The sequence below is a fragment of the Mus caroli genome, chromosome 7, assembly GCF_900094665.2.
Source record: "Mus caroli chromosome 7, CAROLI_EIJ_v1.1, whole genome shotgun sequence".
In the NCBI taxonomy this organism is placed as follows: Eukaryota; Metazoa; Chordata; class Mammalia; order Rodentia; family Muridae; genus Mus; species Mus caroli.
In genome coordinates, this window is record NC_034576.1 from 112,460,030 (window position 1) to 112,480,201 (window position 20,172).

Genomic DNA, 20,172 nt, shown 5'->3' on the forward strand with positions numbered 1-20,172 from the left:
AAAAAAAAAAAAACTATGAATCATATTATTTAGCATTTCACTGGTTGTTTTTGCTAAGAATTATATATAATGCCAACACAATAATAAAGGCAATTACTTAACTATTTAAGAGGAACTGTCATAGATCATATATACACATGCTATAAAATTCATAAGACTTAAAAAAAAGGGCATTTATGGCATGAAGTCTCTCCCAGCCCACACTAGATCTCTGCCTTTATTCTCCTTCCAGAGTTCACAATGTGCCTTAATTTAATACTCTTACTGTTATATAGTGAGGGTTTCTCTCTTAAATATAACTCTGGTGATATTTTTGCAACCTCTATTATAAAGTTTAGTTTACAATTATGGCTTCAGTGTGAATTACACGTTAGTGCTGTGAATGTCTTAAAATAAGTGTACTGGCCCTGTTCTGATCCTGTTGTTTTTAGAAACACTTTTTTTTTTTTTTTTGGTATGTTTTTGAAGTTGAAGAGCTTACAAGTATAGTGAAGATTTAAATACAGATCACGTTTAGAGGGACAATATGGGTAGTTTGCATCTTATTTTCTCAATGATAGATATTCATTCATATTCTCCCCCAATAGGCTTTCATCCTGTAGCCCAGGTTGGCCTCAAATTCACAGCAATGCATCTGTTAGCCTCCCAAGAGGTCAGATTACAGGACTGAACCATTAGGCTTGAAGAAGTTTTGAATCAATTGTTTTTTTTTTTTTTTTTATTCTTCACCTTGGTACTGGTTTGCATATCTTTTGAATAATACTTTGTGTTTTGTTTCCAAATAGGCATCTAGCTTCAGAAATTTTAACATGGATTTTAGAGTAATTGAGCCAGGCAAGAGTAATCAGTTGAAAACTTAAAGGAAGGAAATAGCTGTAAAGGCCTTTGTGACGCCCAGCACACAAAGCCGTGGTTAATTCTCATGTTCTTGCTGTGAATAGTACTGAATCTCTAACCCTACTGGCTATTTCTGCTAACCACTAAGGTAAAAGCTATAGTGGGAAACCAAAAATTCTCATTTTCAGAAGCAAAGTTGGGGGATTGGAATTGTGAGTGAGCCTACTAAAAGGTGGTGGCCCCTGCCTGTAATCGCAGGACTCCACAGGCTTGAGACAGGCCTGAGAATGAGAAAGCCTGGTTTGGATTACACAGTGAGACGATAAGTCTCTGAAAATAGTTTTAATATTTTACCAAAACACAAGAATAAAGATAGCTTTCTAAATAAAAAGAACATCAGATATTTCCAAATCTTAAAGTGATAGGAGTGAGTTATGAATTATTTCTGTTTTTCATGCTTTGCTAGAAAACTTTCAGTGTGATAACTTGGAAATTTGGTGCTTAAAAATATACAAGTGGGCGGGGCTAACTAGGGAGGCTCTGATGCTTTCTTTTGCCTCTATGGGCACCAGGTACGTACATGGTGTACATATATACATACGTGTAAGACCCTGATGCAATACAATACATCTTTTTTGTTTGTTTTTATTTTTGTTTTGTTTTGAGACAGGAGTTCTCTTTGTAGTCCTGGCTCTCCTGGAATTTGATCTGTAGACCAAAAATAAATAAAATTTAAAAAATGTAAACTCTTGTCTTATTGAAGATAATACTTGAATCTCAGGGCACCATTTTTGGTTTTGTCTGTCCACTTTAACCTGGCATTTCCGGTCTTAAAACTTGAGAGTTTGAGCTGGGCGTGGTGGCGCACGCCTTTAATCCCAGCACTCGGGAGGCAGAGGCAGGCGGATTTCTGAGTTCGAGGCCAGCCTGGTCTACAAAGTGAGCTCCAGGACAGCCAGAGCTATAAAGAGAAACCCTGTCTCGAAAAACCAAAAAACAAAAAAACAAAAAAAAAAACTTGAGAGTTTACAAGGCAGTGGTGACACAGGCCTTTAATCTTAGCACTTTGGAGGCAGAGGCAGGTGGATCTCTGTGAGTTCAAGGCCAACCTAGTCTACAGAGTTCCACAACAACACAAAAACCTCCGAGTTTACAACTTTCATGAGCCTCACTTCCTGTGTCTTTTGGGTCTCACCACAGTTTCACAGGGATGCAGTAATGAAGTAGAGTTACCTGCTTTCTAAGCTTCCTTCCTCTGGATAGGTGTTTCCCATTCCTGTCCTGCTGAGGGGTGTTCAGAACCTTCCTTCTGTGAGTGGCGAGTAGAGTAGTAGATCAGAACAGCCGAGTTCTCTCATGTCTCCTCACAACAGTAACGCAGCCTGTGTCTCAGCATCCTTTAGTTCTTCTCATCCCACTCTTTTCTTTTTTGAGACAAAGTCTCTTTGGACAAAGTCCACTGTGGCCTGGAACTTACTTACTGTGTACCCTACACTGGCACAAACTCAAGGCGACCCTCTTTCCTCAGCCTCCCAGTACTGGGATTATAGTAGTGAGCCATTATGCCTGACTTTTCCTCCTGAAATGGGGTTCTCACTGTTATGCCCAGCCTGGCCTAAAACTCACGGACTCCCAGGATGCCCTCACTCCGAGTTCTGTCACTTATTCACAGTCCTTTCTGTGCTCCAAGTCTACTTGACACTGCAGCTCTCAGCAATTGAGAGGAAAAGCACTGGTTAGGAACTCCATATATGCTAACTTTCTTACAGGAAGAAGAAAGATGGAACATTTCTAGCCTTCAGTGTCTGTTGTCTCTTTAGGAATAATTAGCTTTGTTACATTTGCTTTGAATTAGAAGACTAATAAATGTGTGCACGGTGGGCCAGCCAGAAATGACACTAGATAGTAAAAAAAGCTATTCTGGAGCCAGGGCATGTATGACCTAGTGGTAGAGTACTTGTCTGGTATACAGAAGGCTCTTGGTTCCAGAACTCCTACCCCCCAACCCCCAAGCAAAAAACCAAAACACCACCACCGGCAAAACCAAAAGAGTTCTCATTGATTGTAGAGACAGCATTGGAAGAAGGTATTACATTTCACTGAATTGTGGAAGGAAAGCTACAGCCTGCCCTCAGGGAGTACAGCCCCAGCAGTTCTTCCCGACCATAGGATGAGGCATGCTCAGTGAGGTAGCTGTTACACGGGTTGAGAGACATCTCGGTGACAGACTAAGAACTGTTTTATACAGACTTGGGTAGATTGCACTGGATTAAAATTCTGAGGTCCTTTACTTGGGCAGCTTTGGGAATTTTCTGTTAGTTGCATCTTCATTTATTTACTTTGTCAATAGAGAGAGTATGCGCATGTATTGGCATGTCTTGTCTGTGGAGGTCGGGGCACAGCTTGCACGAGGTGACTCTTCTGCTGTGTGGGTTCTGGGATGGAACCAAGGTGGTGAAGTTTCAACGGTCTTAGCCAGGGAGCCATCTCCTTACCCCTCTACTTCTATATTTTTCTGTTAAATGGGAAGATTAAGATGTAGGGTACTGCCGGGCGTGGTGGCGCACGCCTTTAATCCCAGCACTCGGGAGGCAGAGGCAGGCGGATTTCTGAGTTCGAGGCCAGCCTGGTCTACAAAGTGAGTGCCAGGACAGCCAGGGCTACACAGAGAGAAACCCTGTCTCGAAAAACCAAAAAAAAAAAAAAAAAAAAAAGATTTATTTACGCTAGGTGGTGGTGGCACACGCCTTTAATCCCAGCACTCTGGAGGCGAGGCAGGCAGATTTCTGAGTTTGAGGCCAGCCTGGTCTTAACAGAGTGAGTTCCAGGACAGCCAGGCTATACAGAGCAACCCTGTTTTGAAAAACCAAGAAAAAAAAGATTCATTTATTTTACATATGTGAGTACACTGTCACTGTCTTCAGACACACCAGAAGAGGGCTTCAGATCCTGTTACAGATGGTTGTGAGTCACCATGTGGTTGCTGGGAATTGAACTCAGGACCTCTGAAAGAGCAGTCAGTGCTCTTAGCCACTGAGCATCTCTCCAGCCCCAGTTCACAAGTTTCAAATAAGTTATTATAGTGTGTTGCTCTAGTTGTTTATTTATCATCATCATCATCATCAAAGTTATTGTTAATCTTTTGCTGGGCTTAATTCGTAAATTGAATTTTATCACTGATACATGAAGAAAACATGTATATTTGGGATCTGGGACTGTTTGCAGTTTCATGCATTTTTTGGGGAGATATTGGAATTGTCTCTGCACAGATTAGCTGGGAGACTGTTAGGGACAGAAATCATATTGTAGGCAACACATGGAGGCAGGAGGCCAGAAGAGAAAACAGCAGAGGTAAACCTCAGACTCGAGATCTTGGTTATTAGTTGACTATACACTATGGCTTTAGATTTTTTCCCTGGAGAACAGGGTAATAATTTGGGCTACCTCACAACTCTTTCCTACTATAGACCCCTCCCTTTCATTAGAAGTCTGTATTTGAGGTCTCTCCCATCCCCATGTGGGGTTCAACCCAGGGCATCATGCATACCAGGCAGGTGCTGTACTTGTGTAAGGAGTGAGGCTGCCACACTAGATCTCAAGCCTGATGAGTTGTGCTTGCCTGGCTCTAGCACTGTCAATAACTAATAGCCCTGCAAGTTATCTGAAGGAGAGACTGCAGTTGAAGTTCTTTCTGGAACTATAGTGAAATGAAAGGCGCACATACATGTAAGAATGGTGGAGAAGAAAAGAAAAAAACCTGGAAAAATGTCAAGTGTTCTTGACTTAGCAATGTGTGTTGGCTACGTCTCTCATGAGGTACTTTATTGTTTGTTTGTGGGGGGTAGGTTTGCACACATGGATAAAAGACCCTGTGCACAAGGAGTGTGCACAGGGGTTCAAGTCACAGACTAGAAGCTTACTGGAATTTTGCTTTCACCGATGATTCCTTTTTTGAGACAGGAAGTCACTCTTTCACCTGGAGCTCATTATGGGATCAAGACTGATCTTAAACTCTTGGCAGTCCTCCTGCCTCAGCCTCCTCAGTGCCAGAATTACAGGTGTACACTGCTCGACAGGCTTCAGTGATTATCTTTCCTAATACTCCTATCTTTGAATACATAATGTGTGTGCCGATATGCAGGGGTGTGTGTACGTGTGTGATGTGTAATTTGGGACAAACATATATGCTTTGATGTAAGCAGGATCATGTTTCATGTGCTTTTGTGATCTCCCTTTATAGCGTTGTGTTGGGATTATATCCTTCAATATTAAACCTATGTCATTCTTTATAACACTGGTGAACTGATCCATAGTGTTGATGTGTTAAGTTTTATTTTACTGTTTTTCATGCATAGGATTTTTAGATGTTTTTGTTTTCCTTCAAACACATTGCCAAACATGCTACAATGCATAGGTCACTTCCCTGTTGTCTCTGCTTACACAAATGATCATCTATTCCCACCTGTCAGTCATGCTGGAGTCAGGAGAGTGGCTCTGCTTTCTCCAGCACTGGGCATTGACTGAGTCTGTAAGCAGTAGATACTATGGTAGCTGCTTAAGTATCTGTGCTATTCAGCAAAAAGGAAGCTTATTTTAGTCTACATTAGTAAGGTTAGGTGTCTTCTCCTATCTTTTATTTGTTTACTGATTCAATTTTTCAAGTGAAGAATAGGGTAGAAGTTAATCTTTGTAATATACTACAAGACATGAAATCACAGAAATAGGAACCGTGGCTGGGCAAGGTGGCTGGCACATTCCTGTAATCACAGTGTTTGGTGGTAGAGGTAGAAGGATCTAGAGTTCACACTCATCCTTGGCAAGCCTGGGCTTTAAAAGACCTTGTCTCACAAACAAAACAAAAACCAAAGCAACCATCCAAAAACCCAACAAGAATAAGAACAGCAACAACAACCCCTCCAAAAACAACAAACAACAAAACAAGAAGCAATTCAGAGGATGATCTTCATGCAATATATATAGTTTAGGGCTTCTTTATGAGTCAGGGTCTCACCAGGTTGCCCTGGATAGCCTGGAACTCAGACATCTGCCTCTGCCGACTGAGTGCTGGGATTAAAGGGGCATGCCACACCACACTCAGCTACAACTCCTTAAGTGGAGTTTCCTTGTAAAGCTGCTACCCTAACAAACTGTGTTTAAAAATTCACTTAAATACAGACAGATGAGGGCTGGTGAATGGCTCAGTGGGAGATGGGGGACACTTGCTGCCCACCCTGATGACTTTAGTTCAATCTCTGGAATGCTCTCTGGAAAACACATGATGGAAAGGAGAGAACTTACTCCTGAAAGCTGTCCTCTGACCTCCATTCTTCCACCGTGGTACATGTGTGCCTCTCCTCCTACAAGTACATCATACAATGTAGAGAGCAGTACGATGACACAGTGGGGGTGTTGCCAAGCCTGACAACCGGCTTGATCTCTGGGACCCACATGGTGAAAGAGAGAACCAACTTATCCTTGACTTGCATGTGTGCTGTGACATGCATACCCTCTGCCTAGTCCCCACCCCAACACATACATAAATAACATAATAAAAAATTTAAAATGTAGAGAGATAGTAGGACATACCAGAAAAATCACACACAACAATCAGCTTTAGGCTTCAGTTGTCCAGTCTTGAACTAAACTTGCAAAATGTCTTATGTTTTTAGTCTTCAGTTTCCTTTATCAGCTTCCTATCCCTGTTCATGGCTCATTTTCCTATTATATGTTCCTGTTTCTATTTTTTATTTCTGAGAGTGGTTTGGATATTGTGGCATTAAGCTTTTTGTTTGCTTGGGTATCTATTTTTCTGAAAGGGAAATTTTAAAACTTACGAGATGAAATTTACTAGTGCTTTCTGGTAAATTGTTGGTGAAGTTGACGAATTTACCAAAAAATTAAGGGCTTTTCATTTAGTGTGTGATCCAGGGGCACATTCATAATTCAGTGTTGCATATCCTGTGGACGGCATCAAGACATGCTTTTAGTTAGAGTAAGTGAGACACCCTCCGGGTTATGCTTTCCCTTGGCTCTATCGTTCTTGTTCTCTGCCATGCAGAAGAAAGCAGTTGCATGCTGAGCTTTCTTCCTTGACCTCAGATAGTGATCTGAGACCCCACTGGCACTGGGAACAGAATAATTGCTGTGCTGTGCCTCGTTAAGCAGGGTGTGTTGGTGGATACTTCCTCAGATTTATGAAGAATGACCAGTGCTGAAGGAGGTGGGTGGGTTGAAGGCTTGTTTCTAGTCTAGGTCAACTGTGGAACAATTGGGAGACTTGGATTCTAGTCCCTTCTTTGTTGCATATGACTGGGTGACTTAGGTCAAGTCTTGGGCCTCAGTCTTTTTATCTGTGAAGTAAAGAAATAGAATGCTGAATGAGGTGGCTTACACCTGTAATGCCAGAGGTGGAGGCAGCAGGATTGCTATGAGTTTAAGGTCTGCACAGCAAGACCCAGACTCAAATTCAAACTCAAACTCAAACCAAACCAAACCAGAAAGAGTGGACTTTAAAATGATTGTCATTATTAAAATATTAAGAGTTGCTGGGTGATGGTGGCACATGCCTTTAATCCCAGCGCTTGGGAGGCAGAGGCAGGCGGATTTCTGAGTTCGAGGCCAGCCTGGTCTACAAAGTGAGTTCCAGGACAGCCAGGGCTACACAGAGAAACCCTGTCTCGAAAAAAACCAAAAAAGAAAAAAGAAAAAAAAAAAAAGAGTTTTACTATTAAGAACTCATTCGGCTGTTATTGAAAGCATTGCAGATATTGGTCAGCATGTACTGTGGGTATGTAGTGAGGGTGAAATATTGGCACTGTTCTCAGAATGTCTGTCTGATCTTGTGTGAGAAAAGCTTATGAAACTGTGTAGTGCAAGAGTTATAGATGGCTTGGGATACCCAGCTTGAGAAGAGACTTTGGGCATTTAGGAAGAGCTAGTTCTCAGGTAGAAATGGAGGTGAGTGGACCTCACTCAGGAAAGGGGAGCTGCAGCGTTTGCCTGAGATCTAGTGAGTGAACTTGCTTGGCTGGGTTTGTAGTGTTTGTGCAGTGTCACAGGAAAAGCTAAGGCCGGACAGCTAAACTGAGCTGGCTTGTGGGAAGACTTATGTGTGGAGCTCTGGTATTTCACTGGCTTCTAAATCTGTTAGCTGTTGGTGACCTTCAGACAATATAAGTAGCACCTGAAGATTTATCTGGTAAAATGGTAAAAGTGTCTAGGATGGTGATTGATTGTACTTGAACTGAGGTGAGGTTTTTTTTTTTTTTTTTGCGTGTGTGCGTGTGTGTGTGTGTGTGTGTGTGTGTGTGTGTGTGTTGAGGCTAATAGAATGAAGATAATTGAAAAAAATCAGGTAAGACACAGCAGGGATAAGCAGGGGGAAAGGTTGTTGGCAGAAAGGGAACATGACTCCATGTGGAAAGGGGGCAGAACTTTTAGTAGACAATGCCTTTAAGGCAGGGCATAGTTGAGGTAGGAAGTTGGTCATTCTGACTCTTTGTTAGGAGGAATTTCTGGTAACTTGCCATTAGCTTGAAACTTTATAAATGAGACAGGGATTTTCATGGTTTAAAAAAGATCACTCATTATGAATTACAGTTCTATAATTGTGCCAACTCAGACAAGTGTTTGGAATAGAGATCCCCACCCCTTTTTCTCAGTGCTGAATCTTGCCCATTACGCACATCCTGTAAAGGGAAGCTGTGTGTGACTCCGGGTAATTTCAAAGAACTCTTTAGAATCTCTACATCTTTGGGAGGGAGGAGGGTAAACTTTGAGTAGTTCTCTCTCTCTCTCTCTCTCTCTCTCTCTCTCTCTCTCTCTCTCTCTCTCTGTGTGTGTGTGTGTTAAAACACTGTTTAGTTGCTCACCATCCGTGATTTTGTTTTTATGATAACTGGGGAAAATACTCAAAAGGATAACTGCAAGCCCTGCACAGCAGCCACTCACACACGGAATCAGTGCCTCAGAGCAGAGGCTCTCTCTACAGGGCCAGCAGCAGGCTGCCACGAAGGGCTTAGAGAGATGAGTTTCTGGCATGGATGTGGATATTTTCTTGTGTAACAATGATTTATTCTTCCTACTAGGGGACTGGGAGCAAAGTTGCTTAGCAATCGTGTGGGTGCTAAAAGAATGGGCTTTGGAGGAGCAAGTATTTGAAGTGGGATAAATTCAGCTTTCCCAAGCAACTTGTAAAGACTCTAATAGGAACAGCTCATGGCAATCCTTTTACAAATTAGGGACTTGTAGTCTTTTTTGCTTCTGGTTGCTTTTGTTTGATCTGTTTTTGTGCTTTTCCTTGTGGAGAAAGGGCTAATGCCTCTGGGCGTGGTTTCCTCGCAGGCCTGTGCTGGGAGGAATGGTTCTGGGTTTGCAGTAGTTCTTCACCACAGGGTTAGTCCCAGTCATCTGGGTCACTACCCACCCTGCAGCCTAGGCACAACATGCACACATGTCTTTGGAGTTACCATTCATAGGCAAGGCAGTCTGCCAGCAGAGAGAAGGTGGCACACCAAGGAAAGAATCCAGAGTGAGCAGCTTGGGTTCTAATCCCAGTTCCTGACATGCAAGATTGATTTGGGGCACATCTCCTAATCTTCATATTCAACATCTTCATCTGTAAAAGTAGCTACTTCCCCCAACCCCCACCGTTTTTTGTTTGTTTGTTTGTTTGTTTTTTGTTTTTTACCAAGACAGGGTTTCTCTGTGTATCCCTGGCTGTCTTGGAACTCATTCTGTAGACCAGGCTGCCTGGAACTCACAGAGATACACCTGTCTCTGCCTTCTGAGTTCTGGGATTAAAGGTGAATGCCACCACTGGGCTAATTTTCCAATCTTTTTTACCAGCTTGTATTTTGGACATCAGAATGTTTCCTTTTTTCTTTTTCTTTTTTTTTATTGTTTACCTCTTTTGAGACAGGGTCCCTCATTGTTCTAGCGCTCACAGATTAGGCCTGACTAGTAGGCTAACCGGCCTGAGGGATTTCTGCATGTCTGCCCCCCAGTGCTGAGGTTACAAGTGGCACCATGACACTTGCATGGGGCTGGCCATGGAGCTCAGGTCTTGAGAAGCAAGCCAGTTTATTGACAGAGGAACTTCCTAAGCCTGAATTTTGATTTCTTTATACTTTTTTAAATCAAAGAAAAAGGAGATGTTGTCTAGGTCTTTAAAAAATTGTTGATGAAAGTTTTAGAGATAATATCCCTTTAGAAAGTTTTTCACTTACTTTGCATTGTTTTGTTAATCTTTCTGAATACTGTGTTTTCTCAGCCTTATTATATAATTAAAAAAAGAAACAATAACAAAGCTGACCCATTGATCTAAATTATAGCTTTTTTTGTAGAATTGAAATGAGTTTGGGTTAACAATCATTGTGGTTTTTTTTCTTCCAAAGTTTAGACTGAGCCCATCTCCTCATTTTATATTGTGGGTCCTGAGACCCGGGTCTCCTCCACAGCGCTGTTACTATAGCGTGAGTAAGTATGGAAAGGTTGTTAAGAAAACTCCCATGGGGGGGACTGGTGAGATGGCTCAGCGGTTAAGAGCACTGACTGCTCTTCCGAAGGTCATGAGTTCAAATCCCAGCAACCACATGGTGGCTCACAACCATCCTTAATGAGAAACAAATAAACAAACAAAAAATCCAAACCTATGGGCCAGAGTGAGTGGGGCCAGAGAAAGCGGGGCTGGAGTGAGTGGGAGGGGAGAAAAAGGAAAGAAGGAAGGAAGGAAAGAAAGAAAGAAAGCCCTCATGGTAGTGGGAGGTAAACAGCCATCCTTGCTGTTCAGCCGTTCAAAGAGAACTTTAGACATTCTCACCAATCTTCAGGGTCGTTGGGCCAAACCATGCATCTCCACATACAAACAGCCCATTTTTTTTCTTTTTCTTTTTCTTTTTCTTTTTCTTTTTCTTTTTCTTTTTCTTTTTCTTTTTCTTTTTCTTTTTCTTTTTCTTTTTCTTTTTCTTTCCTTTTTCTTTTCTTGAAAGTAGGGCAGACAGATTTATTAGGGAAAATAAGAACTCCTGAGTGTGGGAGGGGTTCTATGGGAGAAATACCCAGGAACAGCATTCTTTTCAGAGAACTGAAAAACTAAGTTTATTACTAGACAGTGCTAGACAAGAGATTATGAAACCCGAGTTCTGGTCTCAGTTCTGTGTGTTAGTGTTAGTCGAGAAAACTCAAAACTCTTTGAGTTAGTACTTTCTTTCTATTTATAAGATGAGAAGGATGGTGTTCAGGGCCTAAGGCAGAACTTTCAGTGGAGAATCTGTGAAACTCAGATGCAGGGAATAGAGCAGGCATGCGTTTTCTGAGGGCTTTGCTTAATTTTTAAAAATTTAATCTTATTTTTAAAAATATTTAAGAAAAAATTATTAGGTTTATTCATTTTATTTTGTGTGTGAATGACTTACCTGCATAAATGTCTGTGTAGCATATGTGTGCTTGGTGCCAAAGGAGGCCAGAGAGGAACTGGAGTTAGAGATGATTGTGAACCACCGCATGGGTGTTGGGAATCTAACCCAGGTCTACAAGAGCAGTGAGTACTCTTAACTTCTGAGCTGCTTCTCCAAGTGTTCAGAAGTGCAGAGCTTTGCTTTAATCAGCTATTTTCACATCTTATTTTATGTTTCTATTTACCTTGTCACCTTTATTTATCCTTTTTTTTTTTTTTTTTTTTTTTTTTGAGAAGGTGGGGTCTCAAGTCTCAGATATCCCAGGCTGGCTTTGAACTCAGAAGTTGGCTGTGGATGACGTGAATTGATTGTCCTGTCTAAGTGCTGGGATTATAAGCTTGTGCCACTGTGCATAGTGTATGCCATGATGGACATCAAACAGAGGGCCTTGTGCATGTTAGCAAAGTATTCCGCCAACTGAGCTGTATCCCCAGATCCCCCACCCACGTATCCTAAAGTGTGTGTGTGTGTGTGTGTATGTGTGGTTTGTGTACACATGGGTGCATATGCTTTGGTGGCTCAAAGTTAATGCTAGGTTATCTTCCTTAACTGCTCTGTACTCTGAATCCAGAACCAATTCCAGCTAGTCTATCCTGACGCTCCCCTCCTAACCTTCCTCCAGAGCACTGGGATTACAAGCCGCTGCCATCCCTGCTGTCCATGGGGCAGGTGTTACAAGCTCATGTGCCCACAGTTGCCTTAGATCCCGGGTGTCAGGATTGCTCATGTGTGAACAGCAAGCTCTCCGAGCCATCTCCCAGGCCATGGCCCTTTTTCTTTTTTTTCTCCCCTCCCCTCCCCTCCCCTCCCTTCTTTTCTTTTGTACTTAAGCAAAATGAGAGGTGCAGAGTAGGGTGTAGTTCAGAGGTAGAGTGCTTGCTTAGTCATGCATAAAGCCCTGGGTTCAAATCCAATAACAGGAGACAATAACCTAGACAACAAAATCAAAGAATTTTTTTTTTTTAAGGAGCTGCTATGAGTCCTGTCTTCTGTCCCCGACCTTCCACCAACCAAATCCTTTCCCTCACTGTTAATAGTTTCCTGTGTATTCCTTTGGAATTCCTTATTTTTTCTCTCTTTTCATTTATCTTGTGACACTTGAATATTATATACCCTTAAAAACACGTAGTTTATTGTGGAGTTATTTTCTTGTCAGTACACAGTGAGTTTCATCATGATTTTGACGTTTTATAGACATACCATAATTTAACCACTGGTTGGGGATTTTTACTTGGTAAAGTCCCAAGATTTTTATGTTTGGATGGTCTTTGAGCCTGATATAGGAATTTTTCTTTGTCATTTTAAGCATTTTATGGTCTTGAAATCAATCCTTACAAATCTCTTTGGGATAGATAGAAGAAATAACATATTTAGGATTTTGCTGACTGTGGTGTGCAAGGCTTCATGACATCTCTATTGTGTTTCTCTTAGAGGCTCCACTGGCGAATACAGGGTCTGAGGAACACAGCCACTCAGCCTGCTCGGTAGGGCTGGTAAACGTCTGCACTGCTGCACCCACGACAATTAGTAAATTGACTTCCTTAAAATTGATAGAGCGTGCACAAAGGATCTCCACACAGATGAAGCTTTGAGAAACAAAACCAGTATAGAAAGGAGATATGCAAATGCTCTTTTTATAGATTAAAACTTTTAATCTTAAAAAGGCCTAACTGAAATAGGTGTATGCAGAAGTTGACTTCCTTAATGAAATTGAAGGTGCTTATGTAGATGAATGTGGCGCCCTCCCTCCCCGCCAGGGTTTCTCTGTATAGCCCTGGCTGACCTTGAATTCAGATCCACCTCCTTCTGGGGCTAAAGGACTAGAATTCACAGCTATGTCCAGCGAATGTGGCAAAGAGTAGTTAGTTAGCACAGCCTTAACCTTATAATACGATCTGTTCAGTGTTCAAACGAAATGGAAGTTGCTTGGGTCTTCATGTAATTTAAAGCTTGAGACAGGTGAGTTTGCTGAGTCTCTCATGAGTGCTTAAGTGTCCACTTAGGTACTGTACCACAGCAGTAGTCCTGTGTGTGTGCTCTGGCTCAGGCCATTTGACTCCAGACTCACAGTCTTCTGCTGGAGCTTCCCAAAGGCTATGTTACCGTGGTTCTTTCTAATAAATGGGAAATGTTGAGTCCAGAGCAGCTGTGTCTTGTCTAGGTCAGATACCTTCTCCAAAAGGCTTTACAGCATTTGTTAGTTTCTGTAAACAAATTCTCATGGCCAAGCAGGTTGACGAGGGGAAGAGTTTAATTTTGAATGCATTCTAGTGTGCCTGCTCCCCTTTCCTCCATAATGTGGACTAGTTAATACAAATTGACAAGGAGTATTTGTTCTCAGACCTTCATGAGGTCTGGCTCATGGTGAGCAGGCAATATATAAACTTGATTGAAGTGAAACAGATCTTGGAAAAAAGGAATGAAAAGACTTGAGCCATACCCTGTGTTGGGTAGATTCTTCTCATCTTTTACTTAGAGCAGGGGCAGCATGTTGTTCACGTGGGTAAGGTGTTACGTGGTGGTAAGCAGGTGTCTTTACAGTGTTTTTTTTTTCCCTCCTCTTAGGTCCTTTCCCATAACCTGTGCACGGTGCTGAAGGTTCCACATGACCCCGTTGCCCTTGAGGAGCACTTTAGGGATGACGATGAGGGGCCTGTCTCCAATCAGGGCTACATGCCATATTTAAACAAGTTCATTTTGGAAAAGGTATGATGCTAACCGTTTTTACCCACAGCTTTTTTTTTTTTTTTCCTTTTTTTTTTGTTTTTTTGCATCAAGTGGGGCCAGGGCAGCCCTTGTTGGTGTGTTGGTGAGCACATTAAGAAGCCAGGTATGAAGCCAGACGTGGTGGTGTATGACTTTAGTGCCAGAACTCTGGGAGGCAGAGAGAGGGGTAGGTGGATCTCTGGATTTCAGAACAGCCAGGGCAACACAGGGAAACCCTATCTTGAAAAACAAACACAAACAAACAAAAAAGAAGCTGGGTGCTGAGGCCTCAGGAGATAGGGAGAAAGGAGGCTGAGCTGATTCCTCCAGGTTGGTTCCTTTTTTGAAATTAAAAATGTGTCTGTGTTACTCTGTGTCTGTCTTCTCTCAGGATGCTTTACCTATCCTAGAAAGTAGGGTTCCTCAGTGTGGACAGTGGTTGTTAGAGAGCGAGTGTGCTGGAGTCAAACAGGATAGTAAAGGGATAATTATTGTTACTGGGTCGATATCACACAGCAAACTGCATGGTGGACTTATTCTAAGGTGAGCACTAGTTCCTGTCCTGTTACTGTGTGCAAGTGCCTGACAAGAAGCAACTTAAGGAGGGAGATACTTTGGCTCCTGGTTTATTGTGGTATAGTTCATCATGACCTACAGCTTAGCAGTATGAGGGGCTCGCAGCTGTGGCAGCAGAGGTGTATGAAGCTGCTCGCTTGCATCTGTGTAGACCAGGAAGCAGATTAGAGGGAAGGATGACTGCTAGAGCTCAGCTCATTTTCCCTCTTCCCCTTTTTGCTAAGCCTAAAGCCAGTGGAATGGTGCTACCCGCATCAGGATGGGCCATTTCTCCTAAATTAATCCTCTCTGGGAGTGGTGTCACAGACACACCCTAAAGCAGTGGTTTTTCAACCCTTGTGTCTTGATCCCTTTGAGGTCCCACATCAGGTATCCTGTATATCAGATATTTACATCACGATTCATAAGAGTAGCAAAATTACAGTTATAAAGTAGCAACAAAAGAATTTCATGGTGTGTGTGTGTGTGTGGGGGGGGTCACTATAGTGTGTGGAACTAACTGTATTAAAGGGATGCAGCATCAGGTTGAGGTTGCATGCCCTAAGGTACGTTTGAACCAACCCTCTATACCTTTTTTTTTGTTTTTGTTTTTGTTTTTGTGTTTTTGTTTTTTGTTTTTTTGAGACAAGGTCCCTCTACGTTGCCCTGTCTGTCCTAGAACTTGCTACGTAGACCAGGCTGGTCCAAGACTCACGTGATCCACCTGCCTCTGCCTCTTAGAGTGCTGGCATTAAAGGTATGTACGACCATGCCCAGGCATAATCTTAAAAATTATAGATAGCATTTGGGAGTGGCTGCAAATGTCTCTAATTCTATCATTTGTGAGGTAGATATATGAGGATTAGGAATCAAGGCCAGCCTGGGCTACATAAGACCCTATTTCTAAAATCAAAATAAACAGAAATTGTAGGCAGTAAGGAGAATTATTTGTGTTATTAATGTTATGAGACATTACGGAATTCTCAGAAGTCTGTGGAAATTGCTTTGTTTTCCAGCACCAGGATCAGCGTGGGCAGAGTCAGTGGCCGGGGCATGGTCTGCCGGCCTCATATTCTGGAATTCTGTGCTCTGATACAGAACTTTGTCCCCTTGCTGGAGTATAGTTTTAGATTTGCGTTTTAAGACACTTTCATAGTCTGATACTTTAAAGTCCTATAACTGGGGAGAAAACATTCCCCAGCAGACAACAGAATTGGAGCAGAGCCTTGCCATGCGGCCAGTGAGGCTGTGAGAGGATAGTGTGTCTGGCCACCTGGAGCTGAAGCTGACCCCATCCAAGGAAAGCAGCAGGGTTTCCATGTAGTGGGGTCAGGTCAGCAAAGATCAGCATCTTGTTTTGAAATTTGTGTTGGGGAGGAAAAAATCCAGTGGTGTGAGGAATGGTAAGAGGAGGAGGATTGCTGCTCCTTCTGCATGGGAATAGGAGCTATTCCAGTTCATACAGCTTTGCTGGATCCCATGGTGACCCTGACTAAGTAGCTTAGTCAATAAAGGGCAAATAGATTAGATCAACTTTTAAAGTTACATTTTATGTGTTTATTGTCTGTATGAAGAGGAAGAGGGTACGTGCGCTTGTGGAGGTTAGGGGTCAACTTGTAGACGTGCGCTTCTTCCACTGTGGGCTCTGGTGATTGAACTCAGTTTTCAGGCTTGGTGGCAAGCACCTTTATTCACTGAGCCCGTTTGCTGTCCTGTAAGCAGAATTTGAACTTAAACCATTTAACTTCTCCCAGTTTTTTTTTTTTTTAAACTGTATTCTTAAAGACTAAATCCTCTTTTTCAGAACTGTTATTATTACTACTCTTATTATTATTTTCTACATAGGGGATGTGATGGTTGAAAGCAGGGATGGAGTTACTTTGAAAACCTAATAATCTCAGACCATCTCGGCTCCCACCCAGTTGTCTCAGGTGCTTCAAGATCTCTTTAGTGTTTCTTTGTGTCCACTGGTTGCTTTCCCTACACCGTCTGCTGTTGCCTGGGAGTTTTACTCTGGGTAGTCTGGGCCCTGAAATGCATTACATTGAAACCTGCTTTCTTAAAGTAGCTTTTGTGTTTGGCATCTGGATTTACTGCCAGATACACATTCCTGATGTTAGTCACACTGACAGAATTTACTTTCAGTTTTTCTGCGACTTCAGATGGTTAGCTAGTCTGTTGTTATTTACCAAATATTTTGCCTGGGTATTAATTTTGTAGTTTTTTTTGTTTGTTTGTTAGTTTTAAAGGCCTTCTTTTTCCTTTCTCTTTCCCTCTCACCCTCCTCCTATTTTTGAAAACATTATACTTGGATTACTTGATGGTAAATAATTGAAGATGTTGGTCAGTTATTATTATTTTTTCTGAGACAAGATTTCTCTGTGTAGCCCTGGAACTTGCTGTGTAGACTAGGTTGGCCTGAAATTCACAGAGATCCGCCTGCCTCTGCCTCCTGAGTGCTGGGTTTAAAGGCATGCCCCCACTGCCTGGCTCGGATATTACTTTTTAAAAACTATGTCTCATTAGTTACACAGAGTTTGAGACAGTCTCGTTTTCCCATGAGATCCAGGGCTTGTTGGCCCTCACTGTTGCCAACTCTTCTCCTTGAGTATTAAAGGTTCATCTGGGCTGTCCGACTAAAACCAGTAAACCAGTGGCCAGCCATGTGCCAAGTTCACGTTGGGGATGCCCGTGCTTTCCAGCAGAATCTGCTTTGGTTTGTTGTCATCTGTGCTTTAGGAGCACAGAGAGAGAGACCATAGCGTCTCAGCTCAGTGGTGTTTCCTCTGGGCCTCATAGCTCCTGTCTGCTCTTCTGGCCTCACATTTCTGCAGTTTTCCTTTTCTATGTTTTCTTGCCATGATTGTTGCTCATGTGGTAGTTACAGTTCCTACATAAAACCTGTTCTTTTTCAAAGTTGCTAAAAACTTTTCAAAAGATTTATTTATTTTATGTGCATGAGCATTTTGCCTGCATGCATGCTTGTGCACCACATTCGTGCCGTGCCAGAGGACACCAGAAGCAGCTCCGCCAAACCTCGAGTTACAGATGGGAGGGGACTGGGGTTTCCTCGAGGAGTAGCAAGGGCTCTTAACCAGAGAGTCATCTTGAACCCCATAAACATCTGTTCCTTGGTCTCTTCTGTTAATGGCTACACTCATCTCTCTAGCGTTCTCATTTGTCCTTAGCCCAGACTTGTCCATGTTCTTTCCCACTGCATCTACCTATGTTGTTCTAAAAGTAGGTTAAAAAAAGAAACTTTAAAGTTTTAAAATTTTATTTTATATGTATGGGTGTTTTTCCTGTATGTATGTATGCATACTGTGTGTGTCCCTGCAGAGCAGAAGGGGGTCAGATCTCCTGGAACTCGAGTTATAGGTGATTGTGAACCACCAAGTGTGTGCTGGCAATCAAACCTAGGCCCTCTGGGAGAGCAGCCAGCGCTCTTAACTCCTAAGCTGTTTCTGCAGCCTGAAAAATTAAGTAGTTTTAATTGACCATAATGGCTAAATTACCTTTCATCAAATTTTTAAATCCCTTTTTTTTGGAGGGAGAGGAGGTGGTTTGAAACAATTTATGTAGCCCAGTCTGACCTCAGATTTACTCAGTTGTTCAGGATGACCATTGTCCTATGTGCACCTCTCTAGAGACTCATAGGCTCTCACCTCTATCTATGCCTTGCTGAAGACTGTGTACTTTTGAGGGAATAAGGCATTTCATGCTGAGAGCCACCAATGACTTTATGCTCCTAAATACCATGGTCAGTAAATGCAATAGCAATGTGGTTTAAAGAAATGATGTGTTTAAAAATAGCAGGGTTTTTGGCAGAAAATTCACATTCCATGCAATTTGCCTATTTAACCTTACATTTTGGTGGTTTTTAGTATGGCTGGTTTTGTATAACCATCACCATAACCAATTTTAGAATGTTTTGGTTACTCCCTTCCAAAACGAAAATCTCACTCAAGTAGCATTCATAGTATCTTCCCCCACAGTTCTAGGCAAGCACTAGTCTGTCCATTGTGAATGGAACCATCCCATGTTCAGCTTTTGTATCCGACATCTGTCACCTTGCAGGTTTCTCTTGTTTCCTTTTTTTTTTTGGTTTTTTGAGACAGGGTTTCTCTGTGTAACCCTGGCTGTCCTGGAACTCACTCTGTAGACCAGGCTGGCCTCGAACTCAGAAATCCTCCTGCCTCTGCCTCTCAAGTGCTGGGATTAAAGGTGTGTGGCACCACTGCCTTAAAATTTTTTAAAAAAAGATTTATTTTAGTTTTATTTGTGTGTGTGCGCACACGTACGCACCCACCTGTATTTATACATGCATGTGCTTTAGTCCAGCAGAGAGCATCAGATTAACCCTGGCTTTGGTGTTACCAATAATGAGCCACCTGACATGGGACTGGGAACTAAATTTGGGTTCCTAGCAAGAAGTAAGAGCAACAAGCATTCTTTTTTAAAAAAAAAAAAAGATTCCCTTCCTTCAGTTCCACTCTTCCCATTCTCTCATGGACATACCGTGTTTTGTTCACACCTTCATCAGTTGGTGGACATTTGAGCTGTGCTTCAGTGTGACTGTTTTTGGCCTTTTCTCTGTTCCTCTTCATTGCCAAGAGTCTTCCTGCTTCCCCCTCCGGTCAGGCCTTCACTTTAGAAAGAGCCTGTCTTGTTCATCCTCTAGTCACTTCCTTAGGTAGTGCCCCACCCTTTCAGAGTGAGCTGGAATTCTCTCAGCATTCTGTGCTTCTCTGTTAAGACAGCAGTGATAGGGAGCTGGTTCAGCCTCTGGAATGTGCATTCTGTGCCCGCATGGTCAGTTCACTGCTGTCTAATTTGAATACAGTGACTGATACCTGGTGAATGCTTACCACTTAAAAAAAAAGCTCTGTAGCCAGGTAGACCAGGCAGGCCTAGTTTGGCCTTGAATTCATGGCGGTCCTCCTGCATCCGTCCTCCCAAGTGTTATGCTGGTATTATAGGCATAAAACATCATACTTGGCTCCTTTACAAATAGTTAAGCAAATGAGCAAATGAACCCTGCATACTAGACACTGGGGATTCAGATGTGAATACAATATGGCCTTATATTGGAAAGGATTTGTGGTTTGTTTGTTGCTATGAACCAGAGCAGCTTGTGGGTTGTGACCCACTTGGGGTCACATATCAGATATCCTGCATATGAGATGTTTACATTACAATTTATAACAGCAAAGTTACAGTTATAAAGTAGCAACAAAACAATTCTATGGTTGGGGGTCACCACAATATGAGGAACTGTATTAAAGGGTCGCAGCATTAGGCAGGGTGAGGACCACTGGGCTAGAATAACAAAGAGCTTAGATTCAGGGAGGAATTTGAAGGTAGAAATGTGTGTGGCCACAGCAAGAGCCTCTCCTTGTCCGTCTGCATTTTCCTGGCTCTACACCTTTTCTCTGGTTTTATGTTTCATAAAACGATTATTTTTTTCCATTATGGTATAATTCTCACCATATAAAACCTGTTCTTTTGTTTGTTTTCTGACATGCTGTACATCATCCTCTTTTATGAGTGTGTGTGAAGGACTGCCTTGGCTGTGGGTTCTTTCCCTCCACTTTTCTTTTTTTTTTTTTTTTTTTTG

General features: G+C 42.2%; 1 protein-coding gene across 1 annotated transcript in view; it reads left to right on the forward strand.

Moving 5' to 3' along the window:
- The window catches only part of Swap70 (switching B cell complex subunit SWAP70), a 62,165-nt gene that overhangs the window by 8,163 nt on the left and 33,830 nt on the right, over positions 1 to 20,172 (forward strand). The window contains exon 2 of the mRNA XM_021167078.2: positions 13,860 to 14,000. Coding sequence (XP_021022737.1) covers positions 13,860 to 14,000 — 141 coding nt within the window. The remainder of the gene's footprint in view (positions 1 to 13,859; positions 14,001 to 20,172) is intronic.